At 48.1% G+C, this 14,869-nt stretch overlaps 7 protein-coding genes across 10 annotated transcripts; 5 read left to right on the forward strand and 2 right to left on the reverse strand.

Annotated features, from left to right (window-relative positions):
* Positions 1–51: 51 nt before the first annotated feature.
* On the forward strand, positions 52–362 carry LOC112343892 (the record flags this gene model as incomplete). The annotated part of the gene is made up of 1 exon (XM_024667978.1): positions 52–362. A coding segment is annotated over one exon (311 nt), but the record flags the coding sequence as incomplete, so codon positions are not given.
* A 915-nt stretch (positions 363–1,277) lies between these two features.
* LOC9641051 (calcium-binding mitochondrial carrier protein) lies at positions 1,278–3,333 on the reverse strand. 2 transcript variants are annotated; one of them, XM_002994405.2, is made up of 4 exons: positions 2,512–3,333; positions 2,323–2,448; positions 1,857–2,258; positions 1,278–1,797 (listed from the first exon to the last, which is right to left on the reverse strand). In XM_002994405.2, exons 1-4 carry the CDS (start codon positions 3,145–3,147, stop codon positions 1,618–1,620), a joined length of 1,344 nt encoding a protein of 447 aa, XP_002994451.2. In that variant the 5' UTR covers positions 3,148–3,333; the 3' UTR covers positions 1,278–1,617. The 2 variants fall into 2 exon arrangements, with proteins under 2 accessions (XP_002994451.2, XP_024523751.1); XM_024667983.1 differs by having other exon boundaries at positions 1,278–2,258.
* A 159-nt stretch (positions 3,334–3,492) lies between these two features.
* LOC9641050 (membrane protein PM19L) lies at positions 3,493–4,439 on the forward strand. Its single transcript, XM_002994401.2, has 4 exons — positions 3,493–3,925; positions 3,981–4,149; positions 4,202–4,250; positions 4,300–4,439. The coding sequence occupies exons 1-4, from the start codon at positions 3,769–3,771 to the stop codon at positions 4,426–4,428; spliced, it is 504 nt and encodes a 167-aa protein (XP_002994447.1). The 5' UTR covers positions 3,493–3,768; the 3' UTR covers positions 4,429–4,439.
* A 52-nt stretch (positions 4,440–4,491) lies between these two features.
* On the forward strand, positions 4,492–5,455 carry LOC9641049 (peroxisomal membrane protein 11-4). The gene has a single exon (XM_024667979.1). It carries the CDS (start codon positions 4,647–4,649, stop codon positions 5,409–5,411), a length of 765 nt encoding a protein of 254 aa, XP_024523747.1. The 5' UTR covers positions 4,492–4,646; the 3' UTR covers positions 5,412–5,455.
* A 69-nt stretch (positions 5,456–5,524) lies between these two features.
* Positions 5,525–7,279, forward strand: LOC9641048 (probable polyamine transporter At1g31830). Its single transcript, XM_002994403.2, has one exon. It carries the CDS (start codon positions 5,702–5,704, stop codon positions 7,139–7,141), a length of 1,440 nt encoding a protein of 479 aa, XP_002994449.1. The 5' UTR covers positions 5,525–5,701; the 3' UTR covers positions 7,142–7,279.
* A 3,683-nt stretch (positions 7,280–10,962) lies between these two features.
* Positions 10,963–11,724, reverse strand: LOC9641047 (bidirectional sugar transporter SWEET7b). The gene is made up of 4 exons (XM_024667984.1): positions 11,682–11,724; positions 11,566–11,602; positions 11,252–11,471; positions 10,963–11,190 (listed from the first exon to the last, which is right to left on the reverse strand). Exons 1-4 carry the CDS (start codon positions 11,722–11,724, stop codon positions 10,963–10,965), a joined length of 528 nt encoding a protein of 175 aa, XP_024523752.1.
* Positions 11,725–11,867: 143 nt separating this feature from the next.
* On the forward strand, positions 11,868–12,763 carry LOC112343893. 3 transcript variants are annotated; one of them, XM_024667981.1, is made up of 4 exons: positions 11,868–12,137; positions 12,201–12,330; positions 12,397–12,504; positions 12,561–12,763. In XM_024667981.1, exons 2-4 carry the CDS (start codon positions 12,216–12,218, stop codon positions 12,701–12,703), a joined length of 366 nt encoding a protein of 121 aa, XP_024523749.1. In that variant the 5' UTR covers positions 11,868–12,137; positions 12,201–12,215; the 3' UTR covers positions 12,704–12,763. The 3 variants fall into 3 exon arrangements, with proteins under 3 accessions (XP_024523749.1, XP_024523748.1, XP_024523750.1); XM_024667980.1 differs by having other exon boundaries at positions 11,868–12,055; XM_024667982.1 differs by having other exon boundaries at positions 11,868–12,055; positions 12,201–12,326.
* The last annotated feature ends 2,106 nt before the right edge of the window (positions 12,764–14,869 follow it).

Below are 14,869 nucleotides of genomic sequence, written 5' to 3' on the forward strand. Positions count from 1 at the left end.
GGGCTGAGAGCTTTTCAGGGACGAACAACAGCAATGACAAGCCTATCACAGTGGGAGTGGGAGCTCGGGCTGGAAACTTGGTGGAGGAGATATTGGATGCTCAACAGCAGCAGCACCAGCACCAGCAGGAGCAACTTAGCAGCGAAACGACGCGGGAGACCTGGCAGCAGCAATTGCAGCAACGTGCAGCAGATAAAAGTGGCTCGAACTGCAGCAGGACCCCTCCTCCCCCCTCCTCCAAGGATGCTGCATTGATAGCTCTGGTGCACAAGTTGACAGGCCAAGCTTCTCCGGTTGATATGCCACTAGGAGCAGCAGCAGCAGCAGCGGCAGTGGCAGGAGCAGGATCCAACTCAGGCTAGCTGGCAAGTTGGGTCCAGGGAGGGGTACTACGCTCGATTCAACCGCATCGATCAATCCAGTGGGACGATCTACTGCTGGTGCTGGTGCACTCCTCCACACTTCGAAAAAGGCAAGCTTTCATCTCCGAGCGAGCCTTAACTACGCGGGTTGTGTTTACAGGTTCTTCCATTCCGTGTACTATATGTACCAGTAGATAAGTGGGGTCCGACGCGCTCTATAGCTGTGTGGATCACGACTGGGGGTGGCGGGCAAAGATTACAGGGCAAGGAAAGTAGAAAGTTAAAGCAACGACGGGGAAGTCTGGAGGAACAAGACTATCAAGGGGGGGCCTAGGTGACAAGGAAAAAAGCAAAGCTCCATGGAAGCGAGATTGCCGCTACATACACTTTACAACAATACCGCTGTTAAAAACGAGTGAGGGGCCGGGCAGGGTGGTGACATCGCAGATGTAGATAGATGGATGGATGGATGGATAGAGAGATACTTTAGAGAGTAGAGCAAGCACAGGAGACAGATATGTAACAACAAGAGGAGCAAGCACAGAACAGGAGGCGAGGATTTGATCAACTAATTTTGTGAGGGGTGGTGATGTTGAAGTTCTTAATTGGTGTGGCGAAATAACGAAAAAGAGAGGTACCTTTTTTCTCTTAATTCTCGTTTGTTTGGGTTGTGACATTGTTTGGGTTGTGACATAGCACTCAGTTTCTTGTCATTTTTGGACAAGTTGCCAAACAAACAGGCTGTCGTGTGTTTGTTGTTGCTGGCTGGCAGTGGTCACTCTCATCCCTCACTTAGATGAAAGAGAGAGAGAGAGAGAGCGCGCTGCCGTTTTGCTTGTTTCTTCTCTTTTTTTTTTCTCCGGTACTAAGTAACTCCTCCCGTTCCCAGAGATTTTTCTCTTCCACGTGTGCGTCAGCGTCGGTAACGATGATTTCTATTCAATCAATCTGATCTGATCGGGCGAAGAGCGAGGAAGGAACCTTCTGCTTCTTTCCCCCCAATCCATCGCTGTTGCCTTGCCTTGAAGTTATCAAAGACCCGCGAGATTTTCTTTGCCTGCTCTAATGTAACCGCTGGTTCCCTCTGCCTTGATTTCTTCTCTTCTCTGCCTGGGCCTGTGCCTGCCTGCCTCGTATTTACAGCCGAAAGTTTTTTAGGTGGGAGTAAAGTCTCTCCTTCCTGGCTTTGACTTTGCTTCTCCTCCTCCTCACTCGCTTGATTGTTTGTGCGCGTACTTATCTTTTCCTCTGCTGCCTAAGATCCGCTGCCGCAGATGAAGTTATACACCACCAGCGTGACGCCGAACTGTGGACTCGTTCGCAGCACACGCGCGAGGCTCCCTTTGAACAGCGCTCTTGGACCCTCTGCCACCCATACGCTCTTGAGGCAAGCCAGCGCGTTCTCGTGCGGGATCTGGCCGTCGGGAAGTTCCATCTATAAGAAGAACATTTTGTTAGCGGGAAGATCGGGTATGGCGAAGTTTGTGGACTTACTTGTAGCCTCGTCTTGACGACGTCCATTGGAGTGGAGAGAACTGTCGCAGGAATGGCTGCTAGGAATCCGTCGGCAAATCCTTGGTCCGGGTAGAGCTGGCAGAGGATAGCGTAGCACGCGAAGAAAATGCCCGAGCTTGGGATGTCTCTGGCCAGCGTCACCCCTGCGCCGTGGTACAGCCCCCGGAAGCCCAGCTCCTTGATTACTTCGCAGAAACCACGCTTGTTGGACGTTGTCTGGGTTTGGAGCCGGACTTTGACGATCTCCATCGGGTTTGTGAAGACCACCTGAGAGAAGCCTCCACCGCTCCCGGCAATGAGCTCGAGAAACCACAGTCCAGTGCCAGGCATTACGTGCTCCAGCAGCTCTAGCAGGAGCTCGTTTACTGTCAGCTTTACAGCCTGAGGCAAGTAGGAAAAAAAAGAGAATGTTTAGACTTTGGAATAGAAAAAGCTTATGCTATACCTTCTCCGGAGCTATTCCAACGAGCTGGGGCAGCAATCCGCTGTACAGTGACCCCATTCCCTCGTCAGCTACGAGTTTTCTAAAGCAATCTATCTCGTTCTTGTATTTACATTCTTCGTCATTGTTCTGGAAAACACAAAGTTAAAAGTTAGAAATGAAAACGAAGGATTTTTTTTTTTTTTCTCTTACCTGTGCTTGCATGCGAGTTTTTATCGTGTCGAGCGGATACACCAAGGCCGCTCCAATCGCCCCGGCAACACCGCCGCCACCAAAGTGCTGCAATATCCTCGCAAGAAGCCTGGAGCTGGATGACACCACCACCGGGTTTATGACCGGCACCGCCTTGGGCCTCGCCACTGCTTGTACAACCTTGTTCGTCACTGGGACGATCGAGACTTCCGGAGCATTGAGCGCTACTGATACCTCCAAAGAACGATCCAAATTCCTCGCTCCATCCAACACTAAATCCCGTGCTACCTCTGCTTGCTTGGCTGGAGACACCCGGTCGATCTCCAGCGCCGAGGGAGACGAACTAGGCAAGGAGAGCGAGAAAACCACTGCGGCTGTCACCACTCCCGGCTTCCAATCCATCATCCACAATTCCTCGCGACTTCCTTCACCGACGTCTCGACGCTCTACGTGAAAATTCCTCATCCCCTGTTGTTGCTGGCTATCTAGACATACCTCTCGACCTTCTACGTGAAAATTTCTCCTCCGCAGCCTTGGAAGCTTGGATTTTAGCTCTGGACCAAGAAATGCCCTCGATCTTGGCGCTCGGACAGGAAGCTGTTGCATCGGCCGAGTATCGCAGCACAAGCACTCCATCGCACCGATCAGGAAATCCACAGAGATCTTCGCCCTGGCCCTATCTGTAAGCCAATGCTTTGCAAAATGCCTACCACGCGAACGCCAAGAGCACGGGAGCTCCCAAATGCGCCACAAGAACAGTAGATTCGCCGCCAAGTGATCCACACACCCGTGACCGCCGTGACCGACTTCGCTCGCTCGCTAAAACCCTAATCCAAAGCAACGGAAATATCTGTCCTAAAGCAACGAATATCCATCCATTGCCGGACACGAGATGCTTCCTTTCGGAGAGAGCGACCGAAGCAGCGTGCTACAAAACGACTCGTGGATTTGGGGAGTTTTGGATTGGTCCAAACAGAGCCAGCTAGCTTTCGTGTGATAAATGTGGGGAGTGTTCTTCCTTCCTCTGGATTTCTCGTCGTGTTCTTCGTCGCCGCTCGCAAAGATCTGTGGTTGCTTCGGCCAGGCGTCGTCGATCGTGATCCGACTGGCTTACGTTCTCGACGCGGTGATCTGCTGCTGCTTCTGCTGCTTCCTCTGCGAGGCCCGGTTGGACCACCCCAAGTCTTCTTAACATCTGCATTGGCTTGCTCATAAGCTCTTAGATCATCCAAAGTTCTCTCGGAGGAACTCGAGGAGATGGTTCGCCAGGACCAAATCGCGAGAGCGCTCTCACTCTTTTCCCTCCTCGCCCTCACCATCTTCTACGTGATCACCATCGCGCTCGCGAGCTGGGCGCTCAACCGCGCGTTCAAGGAGTCCACGCCCGGCTCGCCGGTACTAGGATCGACCCATGGTAAAACTTGTGATCGCGTTGACAAAAGTTGACTTTCGTTGTCTTTTACATACAGGGAATGCGGCGACTCCATTCCTTGCGTTGACCACGCTGATCTCCGGGGTCGTCGGAATGGCGGCGGTGATACTCGGGCTCCAACACGTGGCATCGTGGAAGGCCAAGACGCTAATCGCCGCCAACGCAGCCACCATTATCGCCTGGGCTCTCTCGCTACTGGCTATGGGGTAAGATACCCGGTATTACTATTACCATCACCATTACCATCTTGTTTTACAGGCTTGCCTGCCGCGAGGTTGGGCTTGGAGGGCGGAGGGACGGTAACCTGGTAAGAAGCTTGTGGTAATGGTCATGGTAACTTTTGGGCATTTTTACAGCGGAGCTTGGAGGGGTTTGTGATATTCCTGCCCTGGGTCCTGCTCGTACAAATGGTGACGTGGCAGGCGGCCATGGTTGTCCAGCGAGTGGAGCACGCACCCCCGACGACCCCACGAATGACTGTGTGATTGGATAATTTATTGGCAAGAAATTGTGTGTGATCTAATCCGGGAAATATGACATTCGATAATGCTGCTCCACACATTTTTGTGTTCTCATGTGTCGTCCTATCACTCGATCGAGAGACGTTGCGGTCGATTGATCCAGTTCTTGGGAAATCGATAGCAAATCGATCGATATAGCTCAAGTTTCCGGGAAACGATTGCTCTGGTTGGATTGAATCGCGATGGAGAAGCAGAGGGAGCAAGATTTCCTGGACCGGCTGGTGATCTTCCTGGCCAAGCGCGATGGCATCGACAAGCTGGTCAAGACGCTCCAGTACACCGGTAAGCTCTCGCACTGGCATCTCTCGCGGCGGAGCAAGCGATCAAGCGTCCCCAATCTCGCCACTCGCGCCAAGGCGCTCGAGGTCTCGTGCGGCCTCGCGCGCAAGGCCTTCCGCCTCGGCCGCTGGCTCTCGGGCCTCAACAATCTCCGCGCGCCAGCGCCCAATCTCCCCTTCCTCGCGCTCGCCATCCTCGCCAACGCCGGGGAGATGGTCTACTTCTTCTTCGACCACTTCACCTGGCTCTCGCGGATTGGCGTGCTCGATCCCAGCCTCGCCCCGCGCTTCTCCCTCGTCTCGGCATCCGGGGAGGCGTTCGGCTACGTCTTCTTCGTGATCGCCGACGCCATTCTCATCGCGCAGGGCGTCCGGGAGGAGCGGAGGCTCGCGCTGGAGCTGCAGGCGATGGTGAGGAGCCGGGACACGAAGCTGGGCGATGAATCGAGCAAGCTGGGCGGGCAGATCCAGGCCAAGAGGGTTGCGATCGCGGCAATCCGGGTGAAGAGAGTGATGTCGGCCATGGCGATCGCTGCTAACGTCGCGGATTTCGTGATCGCGCTCGCGGACATCGAGCCCAATCCGTTTGTGACCCATGCCGTGACGCTGGGGATCAGTGGATTGGTCTCAGCGTGGGCGGGATGGTATCGAAACTGGCCATCGTCTTAGTTGCATTTTTGGAGATGCCAAAGGGATCTAAAGTTGATCCGATACACTATCTGTCCACGTGTCATACGCCCACGTTTCCCACGCAGGACAAACTGTGACCGTCCGATCATCAGTTTTAGGGTTCCTCCTCCTGTGGCATGGCGCAGCACTGCATGATGGCGATTGCTTGATCCCTGCGCTCCAAGAGCGCGGCGATGCAGCGCGGTGGGCTACACATCTTCCGCTGAGTGGGAATTCCTCTTCACTTGGATCTCTCTACCGGCATTTTAGATCCGAGGGTGGGCAGCAGCATGGATTCGCCCAAGCGCGGCAGCAATCAGCACCAACAGCGCAAGCTCCCGCTCCTCCCGCTCGTCTTCCTGATCTTCTATGAGGTCTCCGGCGGCCCCTTCGGCGTGGAGGACGCGGTGGGCGCGGGTGGGGCGCTGCTCACGCTGCTGGGATTCATCGTCATGCCCTTTCTATGGAGCATCCCCGAGGCGGTGATCACCGCGGAGCTCGCCACGGCCTTTCCCGACAACGGCGGCTACGTGCTGTGGATCCAGGCGGCCTTCGGCCCCTTCTGGGGATTCCAGGAGGGATGGTGGAAGTGGCTGTCGGGAGTGATCGACAACGCGCTCTATCCGGTGATGTTCCTCGACTACCTCAAGTGGGCGATCCCCAGCGTCGCCGGCGGCGTCGTGCGTTTGATCTCGCTGCTGGTCATCACAGCCGCGCTCACCATCGTCAACTATCGCGGGCTCACGATCGTGGGCTACACCGCGGTGGCGCTGGGGATCTTCTCGCTGCTGCCGTTCGTGGTGCTCTTCTTCCTCGCGATCCCATCGCTGGAGCCGGCGCGCTGGCTGGAGGTGGATCTCCGCGACACCAACTGGACGCTCTACCTCAACACGCTCTTCTGGAATCTAAACTACTGGGACTCGGTGAGTACGCTGGTGGGCGAGGTGGATCGGCCGCACGAGACGGTGCCGCGGGCGCTAGCGGCGGCGCTGGTCCTGGTGGTGGCGTCGTATCTCCTGCCGCTCCTGGCGGGCACCGGGGCGGCGCCGCCGGGCGACCGCAAGCTCTGGGCCGACGGCTACTTCGCGCACATCGCGCTCAAGATCGGCGGCGGCTGGCTCAAGTGGTGGGTGGAGCTGGCGGCGCTGCTGTCCAACGCCGGGATGTTCGAGGCGGAGATGAGTAGCGACTCTTTCCAGCTGCTCGGGATGGCGGAGAGGGGCATCTTGCCCGCGGCGTTTGCGCGGAGGTCGAGGTATGGGACGCCGGTGCTGGGGATCTTGTTCTCGGCCACCGGGGTCATCCTCCTCTCGTGGCTCAACTTCCAGGAGATCATCGAGATCCTAAACTTCCTCTACTGCTGCGGGATGCTGCTCGAGTTTGCGGCGTTCGTGTGGCTGCGGATCAAGCAGCCGAATCTCGTCCGGCCTTACAAAGTTCCGCTGGGGACGATCGGGGTGACGGTGATGTGCCTGGTGCCGTCGGTGCTGCTGGTGGTGGTGATGTGCATCGCGTCGGCCAAGACGGTGGTGCTCAGCGTGGTGTTCTCGCTGGTGGGATTTGCGGTGTACCCGGCGATCCAGCTCGCCAAAAAAAAAAGCTGGCTAAGTTTCATTGACGCGCCGGATCCCATCGCGCTCAACAAGGAGAAGATCCCGGCGCTGGCGGAGGAGCGCATTGTGCACGCGCGGGAAGCTGGGGATGAACAGACCCAGCTCTTGTGCTCATAGAAGTTTTTTAAATCCTACTTCGCAAAGAATCAACTAACCAAATGATGGTAAAGGATAAATGCTCCACAAATATTTTCAACCCATTGGTCAAATGCGGCCAAGAATTAAAACTTAATACAAATGCAATGCTTTGTGGCTGGGAAGAGGCTTGATTTGAGATGAAAAGCTTGTTGCTCCTGTTGCTATGGACGTTCTTGTGTGTGCCCATTAATGAAAAGGGTGGCCAGGGTGTACTCAACCTCGAGCAGGTCCTGGCCATGGAGTTCCACATCCGCTACTTCCTCATCACTCAGCTCCAACCTGATAGATTCTATTATCCACGGACATGGTCCACAACACTCCGAATTGATCATGACCTTTTTGCATTGTAAGGCTGATGCTCTTTAGCCAAGTATCAGATGAAAGTTGCAGCCTTGCACCCTCCCCAATGCGGGTCCAAATCTTAGAGAAGCTTTCAATGCCCTAGTTGATCGAGTCTCAGCACTAGCTAGTATGCATGGCTATAATCATGTAATGGCCACCTTAGGACTTGTAAGCATTGACTACCCGACTCTCTTCACAGCTCTGCCACCAGGTCAGCTTGCAATGCACAGATATCCTTTTTGAGGCTGTTTCCAACACAACACCAACTCTCCAAAATGACTGTTATGCCTTTAACTCTACAATGGTGAGTTGAGAGTGAGGAGTGTTTGGATCCGACCTCTACAGTGGCTCTCATCTTGTATCTCTCGAGCTTGTTTTGAAATATGACTGTAACTTGGTAATATTAGCAAGGGGATGGAAGGAGCTTTGGTCGAGTTCCACACCTGGAAAAGGAGTTAAATGTGTACTCACTCAAATGGATGGGAACTTGGTGCTCATAGGAGGAGATGGAGGTGGTATCTTTACATCAAACATTTACTACCAACCACGGATTTTTGGAATCAATTGGGTGCTTGAAAATAGTAGATCCATCATGATTTACCATGCTTTGGGGCCATGCTTCTCTTGTGGCAACAGCTATAATTGTCTCACCTGGTCTTAAACTCCAGTAGGGAGTGTGGAGGACACCCAAGGTTTGCCCAATACTCCAAGAAATAAATTTATTAAGTTTCATGCCATGCAAACTTAAATACTAATATTAACCTTTTTCATGGTTACAATGAAGGAGAGCCACTCAACAAGATCCACAGGAAAGATGAAACCAATGTCAATTAGCTTGCTTGACAGGGTGAAAATAGAAGTTGTCACAATGGTGTGGACAATAATGTTCGGAAAGACTCCTTGAGTAGTCCCATGTGAAAATGTCTATGAGATCCTTAAGTGGTTTCCCATCCTTAGCTTCAACACCTTGCCCACAAACAAAAGGTTTGGCTAGCCACTCTTAGTAACCAAATCAAGAGGGATGGTTTCCAACTCAGCCTAGAAAACATCCATTTTCAACTAGATCAAATTTACCATCACCTCTCAATCGAGTGGATGGTCTGGCAACACATCCTCTAAGATAGAGTTCCACAACCCTTGCTTTGCTAAGCATATGTGATGCCATATGAAGAACAAGCTCAATGGTCCAAGATGTCAATTGAGATAGGAGTTGATACATGAAGTAGAATGTCAAGAGCTTGAACTTCCTAACGAACTGTTTGCAAAGTAGTAGAGAATCTGACCACATGTGGAGATGCTTGACAACTCCCTTGTACTTACACTCATTTGGTGAAGTTGCCATAACTATTTGCGAGAATGATTAAATAAACTTGCCATCACCACACTAAGTCCACTGACAAACAAAAAAAATGCTCCAAAATAATTTCTTATATTTTATTGAGTATATTGACCTCGAACACCCGGTTGTTGACATTCCCATTCATAGTCAACCCATTGTTCTTAATAGTCAAAGTTCGAAATGACCATTAGTCAATGCAGCCAAGAATCCCAATGATTAAGAGCCCCTGTTGGAAATGCAATATTTGAAAACTGAAGCTCAACTTGAGGCAAGAAACATGTTGGTGCTGCTCTTGTTTCTGTGGACAATCTTTTGTCCTTCTAGCTGCTTATGTGTGCGCTTCGATGTCGCAACTGGCTTGGGCATACTCAACCTCCACCAGGTCATTACCATGCAGGTCCGTATTCGCTACTTCCTCATCAATGAGATCCAACCGGACAGATTTTATGGTCCACAGACATGGTCAACAACACTCCAAATCGATCACAACGTCTACTGTATTGTAGGTCTGACACTCTTCAGCCAAGCAGCAGATGGAAGTTGCAACCTTGCACCCTCCCCAATGATGACTCAGGGGTCCCATCTCAGAGCAGCTTTCAATTTCCTAGTTGATCAAGCTGGAGGACTAGCTCAAATGTATGGCTATAGCCACATAATAGCCACCTCAGGACGTGTAAGCATTAACTACTTAACTATCTACACAACTCAGCCGCAAGGTCATCTTGCATCGCATAGTCAACCTTTTGAGGATGTTTACAATCTTTCCCAACTCAATTCAACTCTCAACTCTACTAGAGATCTGTATGACCAAAATGACTGCTATCCCTTTCGCTCTGGAATGATGAGCGGAGAGCGAGGAGAGCTTGGATCCGACCTCTACAGTGGCTCTCGTCTTGTGTCTCCCAACGGCTTCTACGAGCTTGTTTTGGAATACAACTGTAACTTGGTGCTATTAGCGAGGGGATGGAAGGAGCTTTGGTCGAGTTCTACGGCTGGAAAAGGAGTTGGATGTGTACTCACTCTCCAAAGGGATGGGAACTTGGTGCTCGTAGGAGGAGATGGCAGAGGTATCTTTGCATCAAACATTTACTGCCAACCACAGCCTCACTGCATACTTGGAACCAATTTGGTGCTTGAAAATAGTGGATCTATCTCCATCTATCGTGCCTCTGAGCCCATGCTTCTCTTGTGGCGACGGCCATAAGAGATCAATTTGGAATTCTGGTCTTAAACATAACATTCAAACTAGTTATACCATCGAAAAAACTGCACGCACTGCTATAGGCTATAGGCTATCAGGAGAAGATGGACGTTTGGGAAAGAGTCATAGAATCACGATTTCCAGTTTTGCTGCTTTGCATGTTCTTCTTACCACGTTCTGGAGCTCTTGTTCACAGGTTTACAATTAGTACCGCACTGCTATGATATTCAAAGGCACTCGTGAAAAACAAGAAACGACTTTGACCATCTCCCACTTTGTGCCGAAAGTCATTAGTTTTTCAATTTTTATTTTTTATTTTTTATGGCCATGGAAAGCCCTTTTCTAGTTGCATTAGGGAAATCTACAATGAACTTCACGATGTTGTGGAGAATGCCTGAGTATGCGTTTTGCTCCCTCGTTTTCCAACTTCCTGTGGAAGTAGATAACGACGTTCCGAGCTCGTGATCTATATTTCATAGAGAAGTACACAGAAAGCCGCAGTAAAATATCCCGGCATTGCAAGGTCGGGGAAAACTCGAGCAAAACTTGCTTCGCTTATTGACTGCCTCGTCGTGGTTGGATGATCAGACTGTTGCTTGCTGGTTGCAGCATCCAGCGCGGTGCTCGATACGCGGCCAAAGATCTTTCACAGTTGGCCGTGGCTTTCCAGTACGCGAGTAGAAACCGTACAAGATCAGTTGAATCACCGCCAGGCAAGCCCCAACAAGATTTGGCACCTAGAGAGTGACCAGATTTTCAATGAATTGAGCTCCAAATAAGAAACGAGTCGAGCAATGCCTACCACAATGTAGTAGTCGTGTGGTTGTCCCAGGAATCCATACGCAGTCCAGGTAGCTCCATTGAAAAGCCCGGCCACGAGCGGCAGGAGGGGCATGTATTGGACGCTCTTGGTAGAAATCACTGTTCTCTGGACGAAACAAATCGAAGTAAAGTTGATGGAACTCGATCAAAGTCCAGACTTACCATGATGGAAAGAGGAGAAGCATACATTGCAATGGTGACTACAGCGCAGCAAATCCCAGCAAACTTCTGGCGTGTGTGATGGTCCTTGGAAGCCATGAAAACAGCCAAAAAAATCCCCAAGTAAACCGTCAAGACGATGCTGATCATCCCGGCTACTCTGGCCTGTAAATAATAACAAGCAAAGTAACTACGATAGAAAACTTTCACATGAACTCTTCCCTACCTTCTCGATTCTCTTGGAGGCGTAGAAGAGGAAGATCCCCAGATAGACGCTCTCGATCACACAGCCGATTGTATTGATCGTGATCACGAGGACGCTGTTGGAAGTAACGAAGGGAAGGCCGTAGAGCACCCAGAGCAAGCAGTTGAAGAGCGTCGCGACGTAAGGGGCTCCCGAGAAGTCGCCCGTGGTGTGGTTCTTGACGATACTCCGGAAGGTTGGCCTGTCAAGCACACGTCAGAGCCCGTCAAAGCCTCGTCAATGCCAGCCATAGCCAAAACCCCAGGGGCCAGGGATCAAGAAAGCGAGGATCTTACGCAGGGGACAGGAAGAGGCCGAAAGCGATCACATTTCCTGCGGGGAGCGCTCTCCACAATCAGGATCGGCGAGATCGAGAGAGAAAGAGGAAATCGGGAGAAAGAAGAAAGATTACCGATGATCCCCATGACAGTGCGAATTGCGCCGGCGGGCGCCATATTTTCTCCTCCGGACACGCGATCGATCGAGCGAGCGCCTACATTTGCCGCCGCGAGCTCCCCCGCCGAGAAAGAAACGTTCTTTTGTTCTTCGTGGTAGGGGTTTAACGCGCCAGATCGCCACCGTTAGATCTTTGGCCGTTGGATGTGGAGCGCGGGCAAAGTTTTAGGGCTAGCGATGGCGATGGCGACACGATCTTCTTCTTTCTCGATCTAACCCTCTTTCGAGCGCCAGGATTCATCGAATCCGGATTTCCGGGCGATGGCCTGTCAATGGAGAGCTTCCGGACTCCACATTGTGATACAGTGGCGAGCTGTGGCTTCTTTCGAGGTAATAATCTCGCGCTCTTTGGACTTGGAAGATAGAATTTGTAGGAAGTCCAGCTCCACGGCGACGAAGTGACCACTTTCTGGTGTGCCTTCTCGAAATTTTTGCTCTCTTTCCTTTCTAAGGTTTTTGTTTAAGTGGATCTTAGTTTCTCAAGACCAGGATGAAGCTGAATTTGCGAAGCTTATATATGGCTGATGGCAATGCTACGGCCGAGCTCCTCCAAGTTTCCACATTGCTTCAGCAAGCCATCGCATCAGCTTCTTCTGAAAAGGTCGGTGAGTAGTTTTTCTCTTTTCTTTTTCTTTGTTTGTTTGTTGTGATGCGGGCATTGGGTTATGCAGTTGCCAGAGACAACACTCTTCAAACGGGTGAAAGCTGCTCGATCACTGGTTCTGGATCAAGGCTGGAGCAACGGTATACGACGATTTGGCCACAGAATGCACCTTCAGGTAGATATAAACCTGTGCTTTTGCTTTTGTAACTTTTAGTATTGATGCTGCGACAGGAGAACGACTTCGACAAACACTGACACTGAGCAGATTGAGAATTTGGTTAGAGAGGGTACATTTAGTTTGCTGCAAACAGTTTCTTCGATTGAGCAGCAACAGCATAGCTGCGAAAAGGATGAAAAATGTTTTGAGTATATAACACACGAGAAATGAAAAGTGGAGCTGGACCGATGTAAGAAGCGCCTCTCAGTGCTTTAAACAGTTTTCAATCACATTGAAACCGTGGAGAACTCTTTAGGCCATCATCCTTTGATGAGTAAAAAGTGCTCCAAAGTGAGCTGTGCAGCCTTTTGGTGTTTGAAACGACTCTTAAGGGCACACTCAACCTTGAGCAAATCTAGTGAGTCCAATTAATTAGAAGTAATAATGATATATTCATTGCTAATAGTCAAGTTTGGAAAATGTTTTATTAGATCAAATGTTATTAATTTAAATGGACAGGAAATTGCAATTGACTCTAACCATTATTTCATAACATGAAAGGGAGTAATATGAATTTAGCACCAAATATATTTATACATATATTGGATAACTTTATATTACATTTTCAGCTAATAAAAAAACTTGTGCAACTTTTCAATCATACTATGATGTCCCATATGTCTGCGTAAAATAAATGAATCATGGTAAGTATAGAGAAAGCATGGAACAAAAATTGAAAAGCACCACCAGCCATAAATGATCATTAAGATTCATCTCTACAAAATAAAGAAAATCATTCTCAAGATGATATTAAGAATGTAAATACTAAATGGCAAATTATTAACAAATGATACAAGATTTTCAAATCTATCACGCTATAGCAACCACTGACCCTATAGAAACCTTGTCCAAAAAATCTATAAATGTTGAAACAAACTTGTCAAAAACATAAAAAGAAAGTGAAAGAGGAAGAGGAACTTAAGAAAGAACATTAACATTAATTATAAAACTCTTTAAATGATTAACAGAATCAAAATTATATATTTGATTTAAAACCAACTAAACAGTACAACCAACTAAATTATTCCACTTTAATAATAAAATAAATGCAATATGATCACCTTTTAGTAATGTCCAAGAATTATATAGATATGCATAAAGTTTCTAAATACTCTAAATTGTTGCTAAACACTCATTCTCTATCATGGAATAATTCACCTTTATTGATTGTAATGTACAGTTGATATATGTAATGGGATGGCATTGATTAAGCATTGGGCTCTTTTATATTAACACACCTCTAAAACTGATATCAAAAGTATTCACATGCAAAATAAAAATCAAGTGTAGTTAGGATATGCTAAAATTAGAAGAATTGTTAACAACTCTTTGAGATCTATAAATGCCCACTCACAATCTATAGATCAAAGGAAAGACAATGTTAATAATTTCAATAATGCTCGCAATGGTGCAATATAATTAGAAAGATAGTTAATGAAACGACTGAGATATTGCAAATTGCCTAAGTAGCACTACACATCATTCACATATTTTGGAGTAGGGAAATTGAGAATATCCATAAATTTTTCAGAATCACATGAGAAATACAGTACTAAGATAAATGGTGTTTTTAGACTCAAACATGCACTTTGATCTCTTCAACTTTAAACTAATTTCTCGTAGCTGATCCAATATTTTACAAATATCACAAATGTATTCCTCCTATGTCCTCTCCAAGTGGATTAAGACATCATTAATGAAATTAATAGTCATCTCTAACATATTGCAAAGAACCTTGTTTATCATTTGTTAGAAAGTTGCTGAAGCATTGTTTAAACCAAATGGCATCACCAAGAACTTATATAAACTAAATAGTGTACGAAAAACAATCTGGGGAAAATCTTTTTTAGCTATTAGCTCTTGTTGACACATTAAAGCAAAATTTAACATAGTGAATCAATAATGTTTTTATAGACAATCTAGAAGATTAACAATGTGAGGAAGGGTACACATTCGAGATTATCACTTCATTTAACAAATAATAATTGATATAAAAACAAATACTCTTATTACACTTCGTCGTAAGATAAAGTTCACATGCTTAAAAACTCTGTAACTTTTGAATAACACTTTTTTTTAACATTTCTTTGATATTTATATATAAAACCTTGATCTCTTTTGATGACCGACAATGAACAAAAACCTTCATTAGATAAACATTTCTAGTTAGAATAGAATTATGTGATTTACAAAATTATGCATACAATCATGCAAATTACGTAATATCATTTATAGAATCATGCAAATTTGTCTTATCTAATTGAAAGAGTAGGTTAATAGTCATATGAAATGATGTTGTATGGATTTTTAAGCTTGTTTATTT

The sequence above is a fragment of the Selaginella moellendorffii genome, unplaced genomic scaffold, assembly GCF_000143415.4.
Source record: "Selaginella moellendorffii unplaced genomic scaffold, v1.0 SELMOscaffold_279, whole genome shotgun sequence".
NCBI lineage: Eukaryota > Viridiplantae > Streptophyta > Lycopodiopsida > Selaginellales > Selaginellaceae > Selaginella > Selaginella moellendorffii.